This window comes from Hyla sarda, chromosome 5 (genome assembly GCF_029499605.1).
Source record: "Hyla sarda isolate aHylSar1 chromosome 5, aHylSar1.hap1, whole genome shotgun sequence".
Taxonomy (NCBI): Eukaryota; Metazoa; Chordata; class Amphibia; order Anura; family Hylidae; genus Hyla; species Hyla sarda.
Window position 1 is genome coordinate 217080642 of NC_079193.1, and position 27909 is coordinate 217108550.

Genomic DNA, 27909 nt, shown 5'->3' on the forward strand with positions numbered 1-27909 from the left:
TCCGAGACATGTGTCATCAGAGAGCACATAGACAGAAAAGAGCAACTCAACTTCAGCAGCTCATAAGTACTGAAAGGATTAATTTTTTTTTAATAGAAGTAATTTACAAATCTGTTTCACTCTCTGGAGCCAGCTGATATATATAAAAAAAAGTTTTTCCCTGGATAACCCCTTTATTAAATCTCATCCACTGCATAGTCAAGAATGAAGCACTGCATTGCACAGTCAGTTTTGACAAAGTTATCTACATTGAAATTGCACAATTGTCAGGAAGGCAGTGATAAAGCTCCCCCTATGTCTTCTATTCGCCAGAGCACAGACCTGCTGCAGAATACTGAAGTTGATCACCCTTTAACTTAAAGGGGTACTCCAGGGGAATTTTTTTTTTTTAATCAACTGGTGCCAGAAAGTTAAACATATTTGTAAACTACTTCTATTAAAAAAATCTTAATCCTTCTTTATTAGCTGCTGAATACTACAGAGGAAATTCTTTTTTTTTTGAACACAGAGCTCTCTGCTGACATGACGACCACAGTGCTCTCTGCTGACATCTCTGTCCATTTTAAGAACTGTCCAGAGTAGGAGAAAATTCTGATAGCAAACATATGCTGCTCTGGTCAGTTCCTTAAATGGACAGAGATGTCCGCAGAGAGCACTGTGGTCGTGATGTCAGAAAATAATTTCCTCTGTAGTATTTAGCAGCTAATAAGTAGTGGAAGGATTAAAATTTTTTAATAAAAGTAATTTACAAATCTGTTTACCTCTCTGGCACCAGTTGATTCAAAAAAATAAATAAATAAAAAAAAAATAATAATAAAAAGAAGTTTTCCACCGGAGTACCCCTTTAAATAGATGTCAAGCAATACTACACTTGCTGCAGGTAGAGCTATTGCTGGAAGAGCCATAGGAGGAAAGGTGTCTCCACAACTTGTAATGATAAAGTATGCAGTTGTTTAAAGGGTACCTGTCAAATGAAGAATTCTGCCTTCCTGGGCAAGAAAAGAAGTGCTGGGCGGTATGACCAAAAATGTTTATCATTGTATTATTCAAACCTATGGCGGTTCCACGGTATTTGACGATTTTTTCCCCCACTCATTTCCCCCTTACCACCATACTCCCCCTCCCCCCCCCCCTTTTATGAATTATCAGCCGCAGTGCGCTGGGGAACTAATCATACATGACCCACGGGTGCTGCTCTGCTTTTCCTCCCCCCACCGAATGAATCAGCCGCAGCGCTGTCCCCACATGTTACCCGCAGGCGCTGATCTCCTTTTCCTCCTGTGAGCCGCGGCGCTGGAAATGAATGAGTTGTGAGCCGCGGGCGCAGGACAGAGAACGGAAGCTGTCACCTCCCCCTGCAAGCGCTGACAGCCAGTGGGCCGCAGGCGCTGCAGAATTTCTGATCAGAGGTTCTGCAGAGCCTGCGGCCCACTGGCTTTCAGGGGGAGGTGACCGCTTCCGTTCTTTGACCTGCGCCCGCGGCTCATTTCCAGCGCCTTGGCTCACAGGAGGAAAAGGAGATCAGTGCCTGTGGGTAACATGATTAGTCCCCTGATGTGGGGACAGCGCTGCAGCTGATAGTTTGTTCATTTGATGGGGGGGGGGGGAGGAAAAGCAGGACAGCGCCCGCGGGTCATATATGATTAGTTCCCCAGCGCACTGCGGCTGATAATTCATTCATTCTAGAGGCCCGACTGGTATTGCGTTATAGGGAAAAATTCATACCATACAGAGAAAACACACCGGTATTCGGTATGAACCTGCATATCGCCCAGCACTACAAGAAAGTTTAATTTATATCTAATAAAAGTTATAAATATATAATAATCATAAACCCAAGGTGACTACCATCACTTTCAGGCACAGGATTAATACACTGGTATGGGCACCTTTCATACAAATCAAGATCTGGCTGCATCCCACGTCTATCATGCATGAATCCATAGGTGCCTAAACAAGCCTTTTTTTTTTTTTTTTTTTTTTTTTAAGTATAGAAAAATATATATTTTTCTGGTTAAGCATCAACACTCAGGAAGAAAAAAAAAAAAAAAAAAGTTTCTCAGCTATTTCACAAGTGTGAAAACTTTGCCAGGTGCCAGATTTAAAACCACAACAGGACCAAATTTTACATAGCTCAGGGATATTCTGCCAGCCCCTGTCACTCTTCTTTTCTGGCAGGAGCTGAAGGCACACTTTTTTATGTAGACTTTTCAGCATATGCAGTATATTTTGGTTGATCCCTGGAATGCAAGGCTATGCAGAAACAATTAATACTTTACAGCATGTTGGAATGAGACTGTCTGGTGAACAGGACAGATGTTACATACTCCAATAGTTAAGGCTTCAAGCCCCAGATTCTTCCTAATTCACCACAAGGGGGGTATATTTCATATAGGTGGTCTTAAAGCATAGAACTATACTGAAACATCATAACACTGGACTAGAAGCATTATATTGTGAAAGTTGTATAATATGAACCCAATAGAAGACTGGAGAGGACGCACTCACTACAGGTACCGATGCAGCATAATTCAAGCTTTTATTTCATGTCGGCAGCAGACAGCTTCATTACATGGGACAGACACACAAGGAGCTGATGGTGATACCGGTGAGGCGGGGGTGTAACACAGGGGTGGCAACAAGTTTTGCGCTCAACGGCACTTCCTCTGGCCCGTACGGGCCAGAGGAAGCGCCATTGAGCGCGAAACTTGTTGCCGCCCCTGTGCGTGTCTGTCCCATGTAATGAAGCTGTCTGCTGCCGACATGAAATAAAGCTTGAATTATGCTGCATCGGTACCTGAGGTGAGTGAGTCATCTCCAGTCTTCCATTGTGTACATGTTTTGCCATTCACAAATCTTTTGGATAAGAGCACCTCCACTACCGTTGCCATTTTTTGGACAGATACACGTGCTGTTTGCCTTCCACATGACAGTAGGACTCTTTAGCCGACTTGATTAGTGGTGCCGGACTTTTCTTTCTTCTGTTTATAAAGTTGTGGTTAGATACAGTACAGACCAAAAGTTTGGAAACACCTTCTCATTCAAAGAGTTTTCTTTATTTTCATGACTATGAAAATTGTAGATTCACACTGAAGGCATCAAAACTATGAGTTAACACATGTGGAATTATAGACATAAAAAAGTGTGAAAAAACTGAAAATATGTCATATTCTAGGTTCTTGCTACCTTTTGCTTTGATTACTGCTTTGCACACTCTTGGCATTCTCTTGATGAGCTTCAAGAGGTAGTCACCTGAAGTGGTCTTTCAACAGTCTTGAAGGAGTTCCCAGAGATGCTTGGCACTTGTTGGCCCTTTTTGCCTTCATTGGGTTCAGGGGGCTATGATGCAGCAATAATGACTCGTCATACAAAGTTACATAAGACATGACGTGCGGTAACCTGGCTCCTAGATTTATAACAAAGTTGTCAAGCTCTGTCATAGAACATCCCAACCCAACACTGAACAATATTACAAGATAAAATTACATTTGGTCAAAGGGGTGGGGATAGCTAAAATTCTGTTCCTAAAAAAAGCCATTTGAGCAAATGTCATGCATGTATTACATTACTGGATTTTACTGCAGAACAATAACAGGAAGCCATAAAGTTAAGGCTAAATTGCCCTGAAATTTAATTTGAGATTTCAGAATAGTTTGTTTTGTCAGGAGAAGCTCACGTGTGACACGCTGTTATAATAGCCATAATCCAGGCTGACGGCAATACAAGGTGCAATCACTTTGGAAATTGATCCTCACATAAGATATCAGCACAAAAATAATTTGCAATATGGAAAGAAGATTGACACATACGGCAGTGAATTACTATGTGTGACCCAAGCAGCAACCTGCTGCCATCTGCTCAATACAATTTTTCTGCTGCATGTACTTTTCTTAGATTTGTTTGGCAGACTGGTTAACATTCTAAAGTGGAAACACAACTCACATTCTTTCAGGCACAGAGTAGGGTGCCAACGTACAACAAAACTGACAACTGAAGTCAATTAACTGAAAAACTGACTTTACCCTTCTCCATGGAAACCATGCCAGTGTTATCAGCTCAATTTTCTGTAATGCCAAGTCAACACAAGTTTTTGCTCAAAAGCAGCTATACATATACAAAGGAAGGCGTACCGTATATACTCGAGTATAAGCCGACCCGAATATAAGCCGAAGCCCCTAATTCCACCCCAGAAACCCAGGAAAAGTTATTGACTCGACTATAAGCCTAGGGTGGGAAAATCATCATCCCCCCCCCCTGTCATCATCCAGACCCCCATCATTAACACCTTCCTCATCATCACCCTGTCATCATCCCCCCCTTCATCATCACCGCCTGTCATCATCCCCCTGTCATCATCCCACCCACCCCCCCTTCATCATCACCACCTGTCAACAGTGGTCTTCAACCTGCGGACCTCCAGATGTTTCAAAACTGCAACTCCCAGCATGCCTGGACAGCCATCGGAGTTGTAGTTTTGAAACATCTGGAGGTCCGCAGGTTGAAGACCACTGCGGCCTTCGTCATCATCCAGAAACCCCCACCCCCTTTAGTTTTGTACTCACCTCCGCTCGGAGGGAAGGAAGGGTGAGCTGGTCCGGGTCATCTGTGCTGCAGAGACTGTCAGGTGGAGAGGGATAGTCGTTCCGGGCTGTCCATCTTCACCGGGGGGCCCCTCTTCTCCGGGCCCGGTCCCGGACTGGTGACGTTGCCTTGACGACGACGCACAGGGACGTTCATGCGCAACATCCCTGTCCGTCGTCGTCAAGGCAACGTCACTATTCTGGGCCCGAAGCGCGGAGAAGAGGCCCCCAGCATGCTGGGAGTTGTAGTTTTGAAACATCTGGAGGTCCGCAGGTTGAAGACCACGGAGGGCGGAGAGTTCACTCGAGTATAAACCGAGGGGGGTGTAATCAGCACGAAAAATCGTGCTGAAAAACTCGGCTTATACTCGAGTATATACGGTACAGTCTTGGCGGCAGCAAGCGAAGTCTCGGCGGCAGCACGAAAAGTTTTAGTAAGGCTGTCAGCACCACTCTACTCCCGCCCGCGATTCTCAGGCTCAGGATTTTGACCCTGCAGGTCTGTCGCTCCGTTTATTTATATATGTTTAGGGGGGGTGAGGCCTGCACCAGGAGCTACTGAGAGGTACTACTGAGAGCAGGAGGAGTGGGGCGGGCATAGTGGGTCCTGCATTTGTGAATGCTGTGTGTCTATCCGGCTACTCAGTGTTTAGGGTGTATTACATTTATATTTAAAGTGTATGTATATCTAATTATATGTGTATATTTAGTACCTGTCCCATATGTGTATATGTTCTCTCCCCAACCTGTCACTCTCTACTAACTACAACTCCCATCAAGCTCTGGCAGATATACAGGCTGTCAGGGCATGATAGGAGCTGTAGTTATAGGACAGCTAGAGAATGACTGGTTGGGGATGTATCCCCTAAAACTTCTACTTCCAGCATACCTGGACAGGACATGTGTGAGCATGCTGGAGGTTGTAGTTTTGCAACAGGCATAAGAACACAGCTTGCTGCAACACTGCTGTAAATCATGTGCCTCCAGCTGTTGCAAAATTACAACTCCAAGTATGCCAGGACAGCCAAATGATGTACGGGCATGCTGGGAGTTGTAGTTTTGCAACAGGCGGAGGAACATAGATTGCAGGAAAACTGCTGTAAATAAGAGTTTTACCAATCATATGCCTCCAGCTGTTGCAAAACTACAACTCCAAGTATGCCTGGCCAGCCAAATTATGTGTGGGCATGCTGGGAGCTGTAGTTTGCAAAAGCTGTAGGCACACAGCATGTGTATGTTGCGTAGCATAAAACCAGAGAGGAAAGGATTACAGATCACAGTGCTGTAATTGGCTGACTGCCAGGCTCCAGAGACCAGTGACTCAGAGCAGAGTTAAGGGGGTTATCACAGTGAGGAGAAGAGAGAGACCCACCCCATAAAAAAAAATAAAAAAAAATAAAAAAGTCTCAGCGAGCAACTTCTGCAAGTAAATAAAAAGGTAATTCTTAGAGATATATAGGAAGGCGACAAATAAAAATGACATGTACATGATCAGGACGAGGTACTGAGCAACATATAACAGTATAGCTTTTTTGGGTGATCTGATAGGTACGCTTTAAAGACTAATGTAGAGGTTCTTAAAAGGTTATATTTTTTTTGCACCTTTCAATGGTCTATTTGGGGATGGCATTTCATTGTATGTAGCAAATATATATTGTACTGCGGTTACTGGGTTCATTATAAACCCCTAATTTATTATGTATTCTCCCCCTGGCTGTATATTATTGCCCAGTAGTGCATATTTATTATATTTAATCAGGTAACTATTATTTCTTTGTTCCTTATGTGGCGTATACTTTTTTTTAAACTATGTTTTAGGTTTATATTTCAAAAAAAAGACTAAGATACTTTTTACCTATTCACTGTCTCCGGGGTCTTTTTGCAGCGCTTTGTGCGCTTGTAGGTGTAAAAATATTGTATTTTTGTGACATCTGGGTTTTATCATTGTGTGGGAGTTCAAATTTAGCGGTAACTATGCTGGTTCTTGATGTGACATACGTGGGACACCTTCCTGTTGGCTCCTTACCCTCTGATGCAGTCTTAGGATGCATTCACACTGAGGAATGCACGCTGAATTTCCGCTGGCGGAATTCAGTGAGACGAGATTCAGCCACCACCATTGATGGCTATGCAGTGCTCGCGGAATTACACACAGAGAATGAACATGTTCATTCTCTGTGCGGAACAATTTCAGCAGCGAAATTGTATCACGGAAGACACATTCACACTGATGTAAACTTCGCACTGCATTCCGCGGGAATTACGTAGCGTGAACGCACCCTTAGGGAATCCTGGAGACATTACACAGGCAGTGGGCACTGGCAGAACATGTTGGAACTTTGACAGCATGGAAATTCGCTGTCTCCATAGACAGCAATGCATTTCCAAGCTAACACTGCAGAAAGAATTGGGATTTCTGCCATGGAAATCCCAATTCCATTGTGTGCACAGTGCTGCAAAATCCCTTTGAAATCAATGGGAAATTTCTGAGTGAAATATTCCTGCAGAATTCTGCTGGGAAACTCTGAGAACTTGGCCTTCATGTTGAACTGCAGCCTACATCATGCCTCTGGTTCGTCAGAGGTAGGAGGGAAGAGTAACATGACTGAGGTGCCCAGGGTGCTTAATGGTCTATGCATATGTACAGTATTCTGCACAAATTTGATGCGCAGGATTTTCTGCTGTAGATTTCAATGTAAACTGAATGACTGAACACAGCTTGAAATCCTGCGCATGAAATCTGTACGTGTGAATAGACCCTAAAGATGATTTTTGGTCATGCAAGGTATGTTTAAAATGTACCTGTCAGATCCCACAAAAAAAAAAAAAAAAAAAAAAATAAATAAATAAATAAATACAAAATTAATATGCAAGGCTGGGTTCACAATACGTTTTGTCCCATACGAGACCACATACGGCAGGGGGAGCTGAAAACTTGAGCTCCCGTATGCCTTTGCATGCGGTCCTGTATGTAATTCATTTCAATGAGCTGACCAGAGTGAAACGCTGACTTCGGTCGGCTCATTTTTGCCCCGTATGCGGTTTTCCACTGGACCTAAAATCGTAGTCGACTACGATTTTAGGTGCGGTGGGAAAACCGCATACAGGGCAAAAGTGAGCCGACCGGAGTCAGCGTTTCACTCTGGTCAGCTCATTGAAATGAATTACATACAGGACCGCATGCAAAGGCATTCGGGAGCGCAAGTTTTCAGCTCCCCCTGCCGTATGTGGTCCCGTATGGGACAAAACGTAGTGTGAACACAGCCTTACACAGTAGCCAATCCTGACCATGTACATCTAATTTTTATTCCTCTGTCACCTATATTATAAAAATACCTCTTTTCATTAGTTCACAGCTTTAGAAATCCTCTAGTGCGCCTGCTCATGCAGCCATGTCCATGAGTCATCTCTCTTGTCCATGACTGATGCTCCTGCAGGACTGGTTAGTGTCCCAGTAGGTATGGGGACCCCTAGTGGTAGGATTTTCAGGAGCAGTTTCCTTTATTAAATGTTCAAAAATAAATTTTAACAACCATATTACAAAAGGTCTTTATTCAGTAACAACATATAAAAAGTTTTTGGATCTGACAGTGCCCATTTAAACTCTTATCCACTATATGGAACTGTATATAGTTTGGAGGACTCAGAACCGCTTACAGGAAAGAAAGAAAAAAAATAAAATGTCCATGCTCCCCCCAGTGCATCATATCGCTGCTACAGCTTCCGTGCTGCCAGCGATTTGCTGAGCTGCATTGTGGCGCATTGACCCCTGGAACCAGGAAGATTGCACTGAAGCAGCAATAGTGGAAGCACCAGGGGAGTGTGGGAGGAAAGTAAATATACATGTAGTAGGGGAGCTGGTATTACATATGGCAGAATGACTTCCAGTGCTTTAAGTACATATTACAGCAGGGTCCTAGGCTGTAATACCTCTGCAATAAACTTAGATGTTGCAGAACTGTCAGTTATTAGGCAGGGAATGTACAAGTCACGATTCACTTGTTATATAGTTGTTATGTTATGAAGTATAGCTATGATAATGATGTATATCTTATATCACATAATTTAAAGTAGTGATACTAGAGCTGGGGAAAGATTCAATATCACCCCTCTTCTCCTACAGCCAGAGTTTGAAAAATAAATGGGTTGCGCAAAAAATAAGCCCTTATATGGCTCTGTAAATGGAAAAAAAAAAAAAGTTATTGCTTTTAACCCCTTAAGGACTCAGCCCATTTTGGCCTTAAGGACTCAGACAATTAAATTTTTACGTTTTCATTTTTTCCTCCTCGCCTTCTAAAAATCATAACTCTTTTATATTTTCATCCACAGACTAGTATGAGGGCTTGTTTTTTGCGCGACCAGTTGTCCTTTGTAATGACATCACTCATTATATCATAAAATGTATGGCACAACCAAAAAACACTATTTTTGTGGGGAAATTAAAACGAAAAACGCAATTTTGCTAATTTTGGAAGGTTTTGTTTTCACGCCGTACAATTTATGGTAAAAGTGACATGTGTTCTTTATTCTGAGGGTCAATACGATAAAAATGATACCCATTATTATATACTTTTATATTATTGTTGCGCTTAAAAAAAAATCACAAACTTTTTAACCAAATTAGTACGTTTATAATCCCTTTATTTTGATGACCTATAACTTTTTTATTTTTCCGTATAAGCGGCGGGATGGGGGCTCATTTTTTGCGCCATGATCTGTACTTTTTTTTGATACCACATTTGTATATAAAAAACTTAATACATTTTTAATAATTTTTTTTTTAATAAAATGTATTAAAAAAGTAGGAATTTTGGACTTTTTTAATTTTTTTTCATTCACGCCGTTCACCGTACGGGATCATTAACATTTTATTTTAATAGTTCGGACATTTACGCACGCGGCGATACCAAATATGTCTATAAAAAATGTTTTTTACGCTTTTTGGGGGTAAAATAGGAAAAAACGGACGTTTTACTTTTTTATTGGGGGAGGGGATTTTTCACTTTTTTTTTACTTTTACTTTTACATTTTTTTACATTTTTTTTTACACTTGAATAGTCCCCATAGGGGACTATTCATAGCAATACCACGATTGCTAATACTGATCTGTTCTATGTATAGGACATAGAACAGATCAGTATTATCGGTCATCTCCTGCTCTGGTCTGCTCGATCACAGACCAGAGCAGGAGACGCCGGGAGCCGGACGGAGGAAGGAGAGGGGACCTCCGTGCGGCGTTATGAATGATCGGATCCCCGCAGCAGCGCTGAGGGCGATCCGATCGTTCATTTTAATCGCGAACTGCCGCAGATGCCGGGATCTGTATTGATCCCGGCACCTGAGGGGTTAATGGCGGACGCCCGCGAGATCGCGGGCGTCGGCCATTGCCGGCGGGTCCCTGGCTGCGATCAGCAGCCGGGATCAGCCGCGCATGACACGGGCATCGCTCCGATGCCCGCGGTTATGCTTAGGACGTAAATGTACGTCCTGGTGCGTTAAGTACCACCTCACCAGGACGTACATTAGGGGATAAGTTTGAGATCGTGGGGGGTCCGACCGCTGGGGCCCTCTCAATACATCTCTATGGCAGAGCCGGAGATTGCCGAAAGCAGCGCTTCGGCTCTGCCATAGAGTTGTATTGAGGGGGCGTGTCGGCCGCCGCTTCGTGCGGAGGTCGACACGCCCCCTTCCCGCGGGCTGTCGGGCTCCGTACAGGAGATCGCAGGGGGGCCCAGCGGTCGGACCCCCCCGCGATCTCAAACTTATCCCCTATCCTTAGGATAGGGGATAAGTTGTTCACCACTGGACTACTCCTTTAACCTTTCCAATATACCGTATTTTTCGCCCAATAGGACGCACCGGCATATAAGATGCACCCTATTTTAAAGGTGCAAGATCTAGAAAAAAAAAAAAAAAGATTCTGCATCCAACAGTGAGCTTCAACCTGCAGACCTCCAGACGTTGCAAAACTACAACTCCCATCATGCCCGGACAGCCAACGGCTGTCCAGGCATGCTGGGAGTTGTAGTTTTGCAACATCTGGAGATCTGCAGGTTGAAGACCACTGGATAGGAGGTAGTACTCACCTGTCTCCGCCGCTCCGGACCCGTCACCACCGCCCTGGATGTCGCTCCATCGCTGTTGCCACGTCCCCATGGTGTCCCCGACACTCCAGACGTCTTCTTGCCCGGGATCCAACCTCTCCGTCGCAGTCATCACGTCTCTATGCACACCACTCCTATTGGGTGACGGGACGGTGTGCGCGATGACGTCGAAGGAGAGCGCCGGCCATGCAGGGGATCCCGGCACGGAGCAGACACCGAGGAGGCAGGTAAGGTCCCTTCCGGTGTCCTGTAAGCTGTTCGGGACGCCGTGATTTCACGGTGGTGGTCCCGAATAGCCCAACTGAACAGCCGGGTTAGTGTCACTTTCCCTTCAGACGCGGCGGTCAGCTATGATTGCCGTGTCTGAAGGGTTAATACAGGGCATCACCGCGATCGGTGATGTCCTGTATTAGCCGCGGGTCCCGGCCATTGATGGCCGCAGGGACCACCACGATAGGTGTGTATTCGCCGTTTAAGACGCACCAACTCCCCCCCCCCCCCCCAGTTTTGGGGAAGAAAAAGTGAGTCTTATACGGCGAAAAATACGGTCCATCATAAGAAAATTTTACTTCCTTTTTGTAGAAATCACGGCTTATAAAAAATAAAAAAAAACACCACTAGCGGTCTCTATACCATCCAGAACATCTTCCTGTCCGTCTGCAGCATTAGCTTTGTCCAAGCTAAAGCACAAGCACTGGGTGGGACTAGCACTCCGCTAAGATTACTTTTGTTCTATCAGACTTCAGCATGAAAACCAAGAGAAGGGGGTAACAGAGCAGCCTGCAGTGATTGGATGAAGAGACTCCGCACAGCACAGTAGACTGAAGGAGAAGGCGGAGACTGTGTATAACATAAATAAGGTGAAGCTGGAGAAGGTACAAAGTAACCATAGTAATTAAGGGGAATGGTAGGACTGCAGTACCCAGAAAGATCATCAGAATTAGGGTTAAAAAAAAAAAAAAAACGCTTAGGGGGCGACCTAATAACTGTCTTAAAAATACTTTGGGGGACAGTTATTGTGAGTACACTGGTTTTCTGTTCTTTTACATTGTGTTTTTTTGCGCAGTGTTTTTTGTACGAATTTTTGGACTTTATTTAGGAAATCCTGTACGCCATTTTGGTAAATTTTGAGCAGCAGTGCAAAAAATACTGCAAGCAAAAAGGAAAAAGCTATACTACCTCACACCAACATTGATAAATGTCCTTCTATGTTACCAGGCAAACATTCTGACAGCTCAATGACCAGGCACAGCGCTTTACCTCATTTAGAAAGAAGTAGTCATGGGATCTGATGCTGCCAGATCTCCCTGACTTTGGACAATAAGACACAAGGACTTTTTAGCAAAGCTTTTTCAAGTCTTAAAGTTTAAATACAGTAACTGCTTATATTTTTAATTTCACTAGCTTAGATAAGCTCTTCTATTGTCTTAAATGTCGCTTGTCTCCACTAGCCACTTGCCTTAACCCCTTAAGGACCAAGCCCATTTTAACCTCAAAGGGGTACTCCGACCCTGAGACATCTTATCCCCTATCCAAAGGATAGGGGATAAGATGGCTCACCACGGGGGTCCCGCTGCTGGGAACCCCCGCAATCTTGTATTCGCCACCCACCTGTTTGAGCTGCATGCGGTAGTGCCAGCTCACAAACTGCCAGGTGGCGACCACGGGGCCGGAGTATCGTGGCGTCCCGACTCCGCCCCCGTGTGACGTCACCCCCCTCCCATAGACTTGCATAGTGGGGAGTGAAGTCACACGGGGGGCGGAGTCGTGGTCGCCACCCGGCTGTTTGTGAGCTGGCACCACGGCGTGCAGCTCAAACAGGGCATGCAGCTCAACACATCTTACCGTGGTAAGACATCTTATCCCCTATCCTTTGGATAGGGGATAAGATGTCTCAGAGCCAGAGTACCCCTTTAAGGACCAGGCCAATTTTATTTTTGCGTTTGAATTTTTTCCTCCTCGAATTCTAAAATCCATAACTTTTTATATTTCCATCTACAGACCCATATAAGGGCTTATTTTTTGCGTAACCAATTGTACTTTGTAATAAAACCTCTCATTTTACCATAAAATGTACGGTGAACCCAAAAAATTACTCCGGTGGAATTTTATTTTATTTATTTTTTTTTAAATCAACTGGTACCAGAAAGTTAAACAAATTTGTAAATTACTTCTATTTAAAAATCTTAATCCTTCCAGTACTTATCAGCTGCTATTTACTACAGAGGATGTTCTTTTCTGGCTGGCCACAGTGCTCTCTGCTGACACCTCTGCTCATGTCAGGAACTGTTCATAGTAGGAGCAAATCCCCATAGCAAACCTATCCTGCTCTGGACAGAGGTGTCAGCAGAGAGCATTGAGTACAGAAAGAAAATAAATTCAAAAAGAAAAGAACTTCCTCTGTATTATACAGCAGCTGATAAGTACTGGAAGGATTAAGATTTTTAAATAGAAGTGATTTACAAATCTTTTTAACTTTCTGGCACCAGTTGATATTATAAAAAAAATATATATGTTTTCCACCGGAGTACCCCTTTAACCCCTTAACGACGCAGGACGTATATTTACGTCCTGCGCCGGCTCCCGCGATATGAAGCGGGATCGCGCCGCGATCCCGCATCATATCGCGTGGGTCCCGGCGCTAATCAACGGCCGGGACCCGCGGCTAATACCACACATCGCCGATCACGGCGATGTGCGGTATTAACCCTTTAGAAGCGGCGGTCAAAGCTGACCGCCGCTTCTAAAGTGAAACTGAAAGTATCCCGGCTGCTCAGTCGGGCTGTTCGGGACCGCCGCGGTCAAATCGCGGCGTCCCGAACAGCTGATCGGACACCGGGAGGGCTCTTACCTGCCTCCTTGGTGTCCGATCGACGAATGACTGCTCCGTGCCTGAGATCCAGGCAGGAGCAGTCAAGCGTCGATAATGCTGATCACAGGCGTGTTAATACACGCCTGTGATCAGGATGAGAGATCAGTGTGTGCAGTGTTATAGGTCCCTATGGGACCTATAACACTGCAAAAAAAAAGTAAAAAAAAAGTGTTAATAAAGGTCATTTAACCCCTTCCCTAATAAAAGTTTGAATCACCCCCCTTTTCCCATAAGAAAAATAAAACAGTGTAAAAAAAAATAAAAATAAACATATGTGGTATCGCCGCGTGCGTAAATGTCCGAACTATAAAAATATATCATTAATTAAGCCGTACGGTCAATGGCGTACGCGCCAAAAAATTCCAAATTCCAAAAAAGCGTATTTTGGTAACTTTTTATAACATTAAAAAATGAATAAAAAGTGATCAAAAAAAGTCAGATCAAAACAAAAATCATACCAATAAAAACTTCAGATCACGGCGCAAAAAATGAGTCCTCATACCGCCCCGTACGTGGAAAAATAAAAAAGTTATAGGGGTCAGAAGATTACATTTTTAAACGTATAAATTTTCCTGCATGTAGTTATGATTTTTTCCAGAAGTGCGACAAAATCAAACCTATATAAGTAGGGTATCATTTTAACCGTATGGACCTACAGAATAATGATAAGGTATAATTTTTACCGAAATATGCACTGCATAGAAACGGAAGCCCCCAAAAGTTACAAAATGGCGTTTTTTTTTCGATTTTGTCGCACAATGATTTTTTTTTCCGTTTCGCCGTGCATTTTTGGGTAAAATGACTAATGTCACTGCAAAGTAGAATTGGCGACGCAAAAAATAAGCCATAATATGGATTTTTAGGTGGAAAATTGAAAGGGTTATGATTTTTTAAAGGTAAGGAGGAAAAAACGAAAGTGCAAAAACGGAAAAACCCTGAGTCCTTAAGGGGTTAAAGGCTGGGAAACTTCTGTAAAGGGTTGGTTGGACTCCCTATAAACACCTCTGCATGCAACAAGAAAGTATATCCAGTGGATATATCCAGTAATTTCTCATTGGTAAGGCCTGTAGTATTCCTTTACTCTTTGGGTAAGGCTATGTCATACATTTTTGGGTAGGCTGTTCAAAAGAAGTATTTTTTATTTAGCAAAAGCTTGACTTAAAATAACTTACATGATTTCAGCACCAGTCCAAGCTGATCTTGCATTACATCTGTAGATTTTGGAAGAACTTGATCGTTAATTTCAGATACGCTGTTTTTAACATTTTCAAGAACTCTCAACTCTCTATGTCCACGTTTTTCCTTTAAAAAAAAAATTTGAAAAATAAATAATATTCACACAGAAGACTATTACATTTTGGTTTGGCAAGGGGAACGTCCATTATACTCCAAAGCCTAATTTGCATATATTTTTAAATGCTGAAATCACAATTAACCTATTGGCCTCATACGCACACCTCCCTGAACCTAAATTCACATAATCTCAGCCTTATATTCACTCCCCCTTGAGCTTAATTCATGTCCTCTCAGCCTCATATTCACACCACCCCAAGCTTGAATCAAGCCTCTCAGTTTCATATCCACACCCCTTATCCCGATTTATGCCCCACACCCCAGTTTGACTCCTGCCTCTGAAGCTCATGTTTATGCCGAGTCTTATATTAAAGGGGTATTCCAGGCCAAAACTTTTTTTTTTTTATATCAACTGGCTCCAGAAAGTTAAACAGATTTGTAAATTACTTCTATTAAAAAATCTTAATCCTTCCAATAGTTAGTAGCTTCTGAAGTGGAGTTGTTGTTTTCTGTCTAACTGCTCTCTGATGACTCACGTCCCGGGAGCTGTGCAGTTCCTATGGGGATATTCTCCCATCATGCACAGCTCCCAGGACGTGACATCATCATTGAGCAGTTAGACAGAAAACTTCAGAAGCTAATAACTATTGGAAGGATTAAGATTTTTTTTATAGAAGTAATTTACAAATCTATTTAACTTTCCGGAGCCAGTTGATATATAAAAAAAAAGTTTTTGCCTGGAATACCCCTTTAACACCCCTCCATTAAATGAGGTTCCATGCCAATCTGACTATTGCAGTGTTTATAAACGGACCAAAGGTGAAAATCTATGCACCAGGTATATTAGAACAGATAATCCATTATTTCCCAACCAGGGTGCCTCCTGCTGTTGTAAAACTACAACTCCCAGCATGCCCGGACAGCCGAAGGCTGTCCGGGTATGCTGGGAGTTGTAGTTTTGCTACAGCTGGAGGCACCCTGGTTGGGACACACTGTGATAATATTTCATTATAGGATAAATTAGGTTTATCGCTTTTATTTTCCATTTGATGTAAACACTAATTAGTCAGATACAGAAGCATTCAGGTATAAAAGATACATTTAGTCATCGAAAGCAGGCTGGAAGAGTAGTATTGTAGGGGATAGCAGATTTTCTATTTGTACCTGAGATTTGCTTTACCAGTGCCCTCTTTCTGCTTCACAGTCAAGGAAAGACATTCAGATAGTTTATTATTACAGAGGGTGTAGGATCAGACTACTCCTACTGTAATTGCACCAAAAACCCATGAAAATATACAATGCATTAAAGGGTACCTTTCATCAAAAAAACTTTTGATATATTATAGATTAATGTATGCAGAACAACTTTCCAATTGCATGTTATTAAAAAATATGCTTTTATTTAAATTTTCCATTTGGAAAAAAATGACCACTAGGGGTCTCTCTACCAGTCCTGTCCGTAAGCCTTTTTATAGATTTCAAACTCATGCTGGAGTCCTAAATCTCAGACTGTAGCCGGGACACAGACAAGCTCAGCAATGCTCCCTGCCTGTCAATCAGACAGGCAGGAGCCAGCACTGTGCTTCTAGCACAGCAGGGCATACTACTGACTCTGCCTTACTGCATGCCCTCATTCATTTTACTATCTGAGCTCCGATCTTTCTTCCCTCTGCATATGCAGTTGTAAACAGAGAGGAGAAGATTCAGAGCTGCTGGCTGCTGTGTTCATAGCTTCTATGCTGGGCCACGCCCCCCCCCCCCCCCCCTTCCTCCCTCACATTAGGACAGCTGAATGAGCAGCCAAGAAGACAATAAATCAGGTAGAAAGAGGGGGGGTTTGAATGAAAAGGAACACAGGGATAGTGTCAGTGAGAGTCAGGGACAGAGGGAAGGGGGGGGAAATTAGGAAGAGTTTAGATCATGATAGGTACTCTTTAAAACATTACACAAGAAATCCCCACTCTTGTTTGGGAGCCATTTGTATTTAGTGACCCTGTGTCTGCAGAAATATCTGTGCCCTGGTTACAGTGATACATGAACTGTCAGACATCTGGAAACATACGAATAGGCCAAGATTTATCAATCTGTGTAAGATAAAAGAGTGGAGTGATTTTTCCACAGCAACCGATCACAGCTCAGGTTTCACTTTACCAGAGCATTAGCTGAGCTGTGATTGGTTGCAGTGGCAAAATCCCTCCACTTTTTCTCTCACACAGTTTGATAAACCTGGGTCATAGTATATAGGCCAGCATTTATCATTGTAGGTGTAATGAAGCATTTTTCTACATCTTTTTTGTGTGCTGTTAATATGTAGGAGCAACAAATGTATTAAATGGTCACAGAGCTTGTGATACATTTTGTGCAGGTCACATTTTCTGACATTTCTCTCTTCACATACACCAAAAAGCTAAGTCTGGGCTGGTGTAGTTTTAGAGACTTTTCAGTGGCTTTGTGCCTTTTTTGTGCCTTTTCACAAAAAGTAGCAGTTCATAAAACCTTCCATATCATGTATATCGCCAAAATCAGTGGATTGAAACTCAAAATCAGCAGAAATGTGTAAACCAAAAGGCGCAAATAAACCCTGCTTGCGCCTATTGTAGACACAAAAACTGTCTAAAGACAATGATAAATGTAGGCCATAGTGAATAAAGGTAGACCAGATTCATAAAGCAGCAGCATTCACCAAAACATCTCACGCCCTGCACAGAGCAGAAGATGAGTTCTGCAGGCCTGGAAAATGGTTCAAAAGAATCTCCACTACAAAGAATACGAGAGTTTTAATAAATCCTTGGTGGAATGAAACACAGACCCAGCGGAACACTGGAAGATATTAGCTCACAACTGCACCTCACACAAACTGCTCAAAGGACATCTGCTCAGAACATGTGTTTGTCGTGTCTGCGCTACATGACCCGCCTTTCTGAGGTGAAGAACATTAAAAGCCACAAAGAAAGAGCTATGCTAACAGGATAATAGTAGCATAGTAAATCTGTCAGCAGCACATCAAAAATAATTGTCTACTTCCATCTAGTGGTATCATTGGGTTGATGCAATGACAGTGATTTTCCAATTAGAAGTGCCTTGTAAACTGTAAAAACAGTAAGACAGTACGTGTTACCACATTGGGGCAGATTTACAACTCCAAAATGTGCCAGAATGCATGTGCTAGTCTAAATTTCTCCTATTCTTTTAGACAGGATTAGTAAATTTGCCCAGTGAAAGTAAACATGGCATACATCTATACTGAATGATCACTCAGCAGGACATCTTTCCATAGGGTGGCCGCGTCCCAATCAGCAACAACGTGCAAGACTGGATGAACCAGACAAAAGATCACAGAGCAACATGCCATGCGGGTTTGATCCAAGTGGCAAGCGTTAGGTGACTAGTTTGGTATTTCAGCAACCACGTACCATAGTGTGGACCCATAAGTACAACAACAGGCAAGTAAGACAAATTTCCATAATACCCATGGAGTGTACCTTGTGGCTGGGGTTCAATTGAAGAAGACAATTAAGAGTGCCCGGACGGACCCCACATCATTGCAAACAACATCTCACATTGGAGGGATAGATGTAAATGGACCTCAAACCTTACAGAAGATCGTCTGAAGTGACAAGTCACTTTATTCAGCTAAACCATATGGATAGCTGTGTTCACATCTGGTATACACAGCATAAAGCTGTATACTGTGGGTGCACCGTTGGGGTTTAACAGGTCAGTGATGGCAGTGTGATGGTCTGAAGAGCATTTTCCTATAATGGCCCTCGTTTACTTAGAAAACCGGGTTGTAAGTCTATCTTGCTTTCTTACCCGACTGCTTTTTTCCCCTGGTATTTATTATTATGTCGCATCCTGTTTGTCGCACATGGTTTTTGTTGGTTTTGGTTTCCAACTCCTCTGAGCCGTCGGGAAAAAATCCACAACAACTCAACAAATTCGGGTTGGAAACCTTTATAAATACGTGGGAAAGCTCAGAAATGTCGGGTTACGCCCCTTTTTCGGGTTTGGGAGAATCCACATTGGGTCCGTCGGGAAAAAAATGTCGCATCGTGTCGCAGACTGGCGCACGATGTCTGCGACATGGCGCAGACAAAGATGCGACAAAAAAACCCAACAAAAGAGGTCGGGTTTAGAATAGTAAATGAGGGCCAATGTCTTTGGACTGTTTGTCATCATACCACAATCCCTGAATGGTGACCAACATAGGGACCCATCATAGCAAACCATCTGCACCCATATCTTCAGGCAGTCTTCCATGACCACAGGACAATCCCTCATGTTATCTGGCTTGGATCACAACAATTACATTTTCACAATGCCTTGGCCCCCAAATTCACCAGACTGTAACCCCTTTGAACATCTTTAAGATATGATGGAAGAAAAGAAGCACCAACTGACTGAGCGGTTGCAGGGGGCGTGGGTCAAGTTCAGTAGGTTTACCACTGTCTACAAGCGGAGACTGCCCAAAACAGTTTGAGTAGGTATTCCTAATTAATTGATCAGTCTGTGTATTGAGCTGCTTACAGAAGTGACAAATAAGGTGCCATAGAAATTGTTACAAAACAATATAACAACCAAACTAATGTAAATGGTAAGTGTTGTCCACTGCAATTAACCAAATCCCTTTTTCAATTGAAAAAGAGGCGAGACCCGGTGTGAGGTGGTAGAGCAAGGGGAGGGAGGAGGTTCACGCCCCCTCCCTCATCTCCCCTCCCTGAGCTCGGCTGGACGCAGATCTCTACGGCACGCCCCCTCCCTGAGGACATAGATGGCCACGGCAGGTCCCCTCCCTCATCTCCCCTCCCTGAGGACGTAGAGCAGTGCTCCCAATGAGCTCTATGTGTAAAGGGGGACATTTAACCCGTGCAGTATGTCCCCCTTTAGCCCGTGCAGTATGTCCCCCTTTAGCCCGTGCAGTATGTCCCCCTTTAGCCCGTGCAGTATGTCCCCCTTTAGCCCGTGCAGTATGTCCCCCTTTAGCCCGTGCAGTATGTCCCCCTTTAGCCCGTGCAGTATGTCCCCCTTTACACATAGAGCTCATTGGGAGCACTGCTCTACGCCCTCAGGGAGGGGACCTGCCGTGGAGATTTACGTCCTCAGCTCGGGGAGATGAGGGAGGGATCTGCCGTGGAGATTTACGTCCTCAGCTCGGGGAGATGAGGGAGGGGACCTGCCGTGGCGATCTATGTCCTCAGGGAGGGGGCGTGCCGTAGAGATCTGCATCCAGCCGAGCTCAGGGAGGGGAGATGAGGGAGGGGGCGTGAACCTCCCTCCCCTTGCTCTTCCCTCCCCCAGTTCTAGCTTCGGAAATGTTCGGAGAGCTGGGGGAGGAGCGGACGCATGGATCTACGGGGGCGCAAAAAACCACCTCACAGCGGCCTCCATATGCCCGCACACCTTGCACTCACATGCGTAAAGATTCTAGGAATATTTATAAGGTGGGCGGGCATATGAGAGCAGAAGGGCAGGGAAGGAGGCAGGGAAGTTCTGTATACCGACTCCCCTCCATTTCACAGGCGGTATTAGCAATAGTAAATGTATACAGCCTGGATCTCTGGAACCAGACCACCAAACTACCGGGTTCACCCCGTACTATAACCCTGGTAACAATTTCCCTTTAAAGTTATGTATTATAGGCATGTTTAAATGGGTGAAACCCAATGCAGCAAGAGCAATACACTAAGCCTTATGGATGTTATTCACTTCACACCATTAAAAGGGTTATCCAGGAATAGTAAACAGAGCTAATTTCTTTAAAAGACAGCACCATACCTGTTCTCAGGGTGTACGTGGTATTGCAACTTGACTCCATTCACTTCAGTGGAACAAAGATGCAATACCACATGCAACCTGAGGTCAGGGGTGGTGCGGTTTTGGAAAGAAATCAGTTCTGTTTTTTCTTATCCTGGATAAACCCTTTAAAAACCAGCTCACAAAAAGGAAACTAGTATTTTTAGACAGTGTTTGGACTCTTTCTGTACTACTTACACGTATGGGTTTCCCCCCCCCCCCCTTTACTAAAAGCTTTCTTTATGTCCAAGGATGCTTTGATCATGGAAGGCTTTTGGAATTGGTAATAATTGGTATATTTTCTCACATAAACTTAAAGGGGTTCTCCGCTGCTCAGCGTTTGGAACAAACTGTTCCAAACGCTGGAGCCGGGAGCTAGTGATGTCATAGCCCTGCCCCCCACATGACATCACGCCCCGCCCCCCTCAATGCAAGTCTATGGCAGAGGGCGTGACATCAGTCATGCCCCCTCCCATAGACTTGCTTTGAGGGGGGGAGTGACATCATGAGGGGGAAAAGAGAATGAGGGAATAAAAGAAAAGAGGGCAGTGCCTCGTGTGATACCGTAAAATCAAGTGAACCCAGGTGGATCCCCCAACAGGGTGTGCTCTCACCTGGTGACCCTCGAGGGTTAAGCGTGAATCCCCGTTTGAGGGGTATTGATGATGTCCGTGCTGCAGCCGAAGGTGCCTAGACCGGTGTCCAGTGCAGGAACCCGTAAGGTGCTTGAATAAGGAAGGAAAAAGGAGGCCCTTGCGTCCGGCGCTGCTCGGTCCAGAAATGACGTGGGTTACATTAAAATGATTTATTTATATATAATAAATAAAACTATTTTTTTTAAATGCATGCAGGCAATAACGTGTTTCGGGATCAGCATATCCCTTCTTCAGATTGCAGATATATATAGGAATAGTGGAAATGAACATTTAAATAGACAGCAAATAGGCACCAAACCGATATTCCAGGTCAGGGGGCGTGTATCCGACCCGGATCTGGATCAGAAACCACTCGAATGTCATAAATCTTTGCCATTGTTGAGACACATTAAAGAACATAATATACAAGACATATTTTATCAGAATAAAACAAATATATAATATATGAGAACAATGTGGTTTCCGTTCCAGATCCGGATCGGATACACGCCCCCTGACCTGGAATATCGGTTTGGCGCCCATTTGCTGTCTATTTAAATGTTCATTTCCACTATTCCTATATACATCTGCAATTTGAAGAAGGGATATGCTGATCCCGATCTTTGCGCTGCGCCTGCATTTACTAGAGTGCTGGCTATATGCAAAACCACTTATTCACTTTACTGCCAGTGGTTTTAATGTTATGACTGATTGGTGTATATACGCTGTCAGCGGTGTATGAGACTTACCAGCATTGTTTCAGGCTTAGACTTACCTATCTGACTAACCAACTAGAGCTTTACTAGAAAAGGGCTATAAGTACACATACGTTTAGACCTATGGAGGAGACAATTTTCCCACTTCGTTGTTGTAGCCAGTAAAACAGTCCCTAACGCTGGGGGGGGGGGGGGGGGGGGGGGATCTACTGTTCTCTGTTCCGAAGACCCCACTATCTAACCATAATGAATATAACCAGGTCATAGACATTACAGATCTCAGCAAACTTCAGTCCTCCATAAAACAGCTGTACAGCTGAGGACACCACACACCCTGACTATTGTATAAAAGATCAGACATGATGTGCAGTTGTGTCTTGCAGGCTATTACCAGTCCTTGCTTTATATGTTGCAATCACACAATAGGAGACCTCTGAACCTCTGAGACATACAGTATTGCTAATGGGGCGACGCATTGTCTGAGTCTGCCTATAAAATTAACAGCAGCCATATATCTATTTGACAAGTCTAATTCCATCGAATATTTTTTCTGCCCAGCAGACTGTAAATTAAATCATTTTAACTGCATACAGTATTTCACATCTCTAGAATTCATAGCAAGTCACAAGCCAAATGCATTGGAATTAAACACCATATTTTTAAGGTAAAACCTCCATCATTTGACTTGTGAGGTAATAGCATAGTCTACTCTATGGTCTCATTTCACACCCACAACCAGTGAGGGAGATGTATGAAGTTCCTGCAGCTTCAGTGTAACTGCTGTAACTAAACTAAAACCGTTCCCTGGGAGCAGTGTTCTAGATAAGCATTCCCTTTTCAGGACATGTCTCGCTATTAGGCAGTGTGGTTACGTAATTGTATTTCACTCTGGAGGACCTCTAACTAGTTCAAGATTTGGCCATTTTCCCCTACTCAGGACCTGCCTCCTCTATTAGCCAGAATATTTACATATTGTATCTCCATTTGGGAGGACCTCTTTAAAGGGTTTGTCTGAAATTCATGAAATAAAATCTTTAATATACATGCACCCTATGTGGTTTTAAAATGAATAATTTTCTTTATGGCCCATTATGCTGTTTCTCCCAGACACAGAATGCAGTCCTCTTCTTCATGTACTCTGCTTAATAACTACAATTTCCATGATGCATTTCTCCTTCAGGGTCTCCCAGCCCAGTGCTAACGTGCCCTGCCACTGTTCATTTCCCCATCCCACTCATTGGCCCTCATTTACTATTGCAAACCCAACATGTTTTGTCGGGTTGTGCGCCAGTTTCAGGCGCATTGCGCCTGAAATTCTGTCTGTGCCTGAATGTGCGCCTGAATTGAAGAAGAAAAAAACAGAAAAAGGGGCGTGGTCACAGAAAAGGGGCGTGTTCCCAACATTTTCACAAAATCCCAACATATTTACTAAAGTTTCCACATAAAATGTGGTGGATTTCAGCTGAGGAAAACCAGACAGATCAGAGCATGTGTAAGAAAAGCAAAATGTAGGGAAAGTGGAAAATGTAGGGAAACCTTAGTAAATACCGTGGAAAATAAATTGTAGGGAATTAAAACCCACAAAGAAACCTACACAACACTCTTAGTAAATAAGGGCCATTATCTGTACAGTACTCCAAAGCAGTCTGTTGACACTTTGGCCCTCATTTACTAAGAGTGTCGGGTTTATCTCTGAGTGTTTCTTTATTTACTAATGTGTCGCACGGGTTAGAAATTATGTTGCACGGTAAATTTTATATATGCCCCCCGTACAGCGCAAACATATGCTCCTGGCGCATCTATATACATATGCCTCGAAGCGCTATCAAGGACAAGCATTTTATTAGGAGAGCATCACTCTGGGAAGCCGCTGCCCGATGCTCTGCTAATGCTCCGCTTGTCAATCATAGCGCTTCAGAGGCATATGTGTATAAAAGTGAAGTGGGGAGCAGACATATAGCCGTATCTGGTCCCCACTTCGCTTCTATACACAATCCTCAGCAAACACCTCAGCTGCCCCATCGCCTCCCCCATCCCCGGTGTTATAATTACCTGTTCCCGGGGCACGCGCTTCTTCTGGCTCCGGCGCTGTGGCTGTGCAATGACGAGTGACGTCGCCAAACGCGACGTCACCGTCAGTGCGCACAGTGACAGCGCCGGAGCCAGAAGAAGCGCGGGCCTCAGGAACAGGTAATTATAACACCGGGGATGGGGGAGGCGATGGGGCAGCTGAGGTGTTTGCTGAGGATTGTGTATGGAAGCGAAGTGGGGACCAGATAACGCTATATGTCTGCTCCCCACTTCACTTCTATACACATATGCCTCTGAAGCGCTATGATTGACAAGCGGAGCATTAGCAGAGCATCGGGCAGCGGCTTCCCAGAGAGATGCTCTGCTAATAAAATGCTTGTCCTTGATAGCGCTTGAGGCACATGTTTGCGCTGTGCGGGGGGCATATATACTGTATATACATGCGCTGCTGGGGGCATATGTTTGCGCTGTGCGGTGGGCAAATATATATATATATATATATATCTCTCAACATAAAAAAACTACTTTGTACAAACGTGAACATGTTTTTTTACAACAGCTTGCAGCTGTCGGAGAAAAAAAAAAAAAAAAAAAGGACAAAACCTGAGTAATGTGGTCGAAAAAATTGGTAAATCTGTGTGAAAGTAAGGTTTTGGTCGGAAAACGCCCCTTTTTCGCTTTTCAGCAAGCAGAGTCGGGTGGTTCGGGAATTCGTGTCGCAACATGGCGCACATGGTTTGCGCCATGGCACAGACAATGTGCGACAACATAAACCTGACAAATGCTGTCGGTTTGGTGATAGTAAATGAGGGCCTTGGTGTCTGTTTACACTGCTCTGGCACCTCCATCTAACAGCTGCCTCTTCTGCTAGGGCGTCAGAGTGATAAAGTGCTTCTACTAAGGCTAAGGCAGTTTAGGGTGTTTATTTTTGCCGGACCAATCCCTTTAACCAGTTCAAGACCATAGGACCATTTTTTCCCTATGCACGGCTAGGCACATTCTGGGTTTTGTTTAGTTTTTTTTTTACCACATGCAAGTTTAAAAGTTAAAGATTCTCCTCATATGGTTATTTTAACCCCTTAAGGACTCAGCCCATTTGGACCTTAAGGACTCAGACAATTTTATTTTCACGCTTTCGTTTTTTCCTCCTCCCCTTCAAAAAATCATAACTCTTTTATATTTTCATCCACAGACTAGTATGAAGGCTTGTTTTTTGCGCGACCAGTTGTCCGTTGTAATGCCATCACTTACTTTACCATAAAATGTATGGCGCAACTAAAAAAATACTATTTGTGTGGGAAATTAAAAAGAAAACCACAATTTTGCAAACTTTGAAAGGTTTTGTTTTCACGCCGTACAATTTATGGTAAAAATTACGTTTTTTATTCTCTGGGTCAATACGATTAAAATGATACCCATGATTATACACTTTTCTATTACTGTTGCGCTAAAAAAAAAAAAAAAGGCAAACTTTTTAACCAAATTAGTACGTTTAAAATCCCCATTTTGAAGATCTATAACTTTTTCATTTTTCCGTATAAGCGGTGGTATGAGGGCAAATTTTTTGCGCTGTGATCTGTACTTTTTATTAATAAAAGTTTTGTATAAGCAAATATGGTATTACTTTTTTTATAAAATTTTTTGGGAATAAAATGTTATAAAAAAGCAGCTATTTTGGACTTTTTTTTTTTTTACGTTCACGCCGTTCCCCATACGGGATCATTTACATTTTATTTTAATAGTTCGGATATTTACGCACGCGGCGATACCAAATATGTATATAAAAGAAAAAAAAATGAAAAATTTTTGGGGGTAAAATAGGGAAAATTTATGTTTTTATTGGGGGAGGGGGGGGTTTTCACTTTTACACTCTTATAGTCCCCATAGGGGACTATTTATAGCAACCATTCGATTGCTAATCCTGTTCAGTGCTATGTATAGGACATAGCACTGATCAGTGTTATCGGTCATCTTCTGCTCTGGTATGCGGGAAGGCAGATCAGAGCAGAAGACTCCCGGAAGACAGCGGAGGCAGGTGAGGAGACCTCCGTCTGCCGTGCAGGATGATCGGATCGCCGCGGCAGCGCTGCGGGCGATCCGATCATCCTGTTAAGTGACTGATGCTGCAGATGCCGTGATCTGTATTGATCACGGCATTTGAGGGGTTAATGGCGGACATCCGCGGGATCGCGGGTGTCCGCCATTACCAGCGGGTCCCTGGCTGCGATCCACAGCCGGGACCTGCCGCGCATGATGCCGGCATCGCTCCGATGCCCGCGGTTATGCTCAGGACGTAAATGTACGTCCTGGCGCGTTAAGTACCACATTACCAGGACGTACATTTACGTCCTGCGTCGTTAAGGGGTTAAATATGTTTTTTTTCTGTGATAAACAGGGCTTTATTTTTACATTCTTTTTAAATTACTTATTTTTATTTATTGTGACAATGGGGGGGGGGGGGGGGGGGACTGTTAAATGGGTACTCCCCCCCTAGACATCTTATCTTCTAAAGGATAGGGGATAAGATGTCTGATCGCGGAGGTCCCGCCGCTGGGGACCCCTGCAATATAGCACACAGCACCCACCTGTTACTGCTCCGGAAGCGCTGGAGGATCTGGGTCCCGACCACGGGGACGGAAGATCGTGACGTCACGACTCCGCCCCATGTGACGTCTCGCCCCGCCCCCTCAATGCAAGTCTATGGGAGGGGGCGTGACAGCCCATAGACTTGCATTGAGGGGGCAGAGTCGTGACGTCACGATCTTAGACTGCTTTCGGAGCAGTAACAGGTGGGTGCTGCGTGCTATATTGCGGAGGTCTCCAGCGGCGGGACCCCCGCGAACAGATATCTTATCCCCTATCCTTTGGATAGGGGATAAGATGTCTAGGGGTGGAGTACCCCTTTAAGTAGTTTTAACTACTCAGTCCTCAGCCTCATGGCTTCCTGGTAAACTGTATACACAGAGCTCATTCATTGCTGAATATACAGTAATAGCGTCAGAAATGTCTTCTCTCTTTTGGCGGTTCAGAGGTGCTTAACCAGTTCTTTGACATGGGATGTGGCTTACAAAAAATTTAAAAATTAAAAAGGTGTACTTTTTTAAATTTATTTATTTTGGTAATAGGGTGGAAACACCATTTATTGTTGATGCATATATTAGATGGACACGATTATGTATGGCCATATGGTAGATTTCTGAGGTTGGAGTAGGTCATCCTCTCTGGGGATAATTCAACAAAAAAACAGTATCTGTTAAGAACATTTCCTACATCTTGGCTACTATGTCCAGATTACTAACCATATGATTCATTTTAAGTATTAACTTTCCTCCGCTTCTCATTTGACACTCAAGAGCATTAAATTATTTACATAAAATCAATGTCATCATCAAAGTTCAATACAGAAAAATAAGAGAACTTTCTTTTTTAAAGATACTCTACATTGGACATGTATAACATGTGGCTGGGACACACAGGTCCTTCTGTGCTATCCACGGAGAAGGAGATAGCCATTGTATTAGCCTCCATTGCCAATAGTCTGCTTTGCACAACAGAGATATGACCCCAGCATACTCAGCAATACCGTCTAGTAGCGCCTCTCTACAGTATGGGGAAGTAGTAGAACATGTACAGCATTATCCTGACCTTAACCTAGGAAGTGATTTACAGCTTCCAGTAGCTATTACTGTCTTTTATATGTTAGGACTTGCCTGTACTAGTCATTAGATGGACCCTTAGGAGCAGCAAAGCGAGCCTGCGGGCTCCACAATGCGATTATGCAGTAAAAAGGCTATATCACATATTAGTCACAGAACTACGTAGAGGTCACCAACTAAAGACAGGGAGTAATAAACCAGGAAAAAAAAAAAAACAATGGTAGAAATA

At 43.6% G+C, this 27909-nt stretch overlaps 1 protein-coding gene across 1 annotated transcript in view; it reads right to left on the minus strand.

Annotated features, from left to right (window-relative positions):
• Nucleotides 1-27909, minus strand: part of BLOC1S5 (biogenesis of lysosomal organelles complex 1 subunit 5) — a 71656-nt gene that overhangs the window by 35931 nt on the left and 7816 nt on the right. Inside the window, exon 3 of the mRNA XM_056521125.1 lies at nucleotides 14729-14858. Within this exon, the coding sequence (XP_056377100.1) occupies nucleotides 14729-14858 (130 nt within the window). The remainder of the gene's footprint in view (nucleotides 1-14728; nucleotides 14859-27909) is intronic.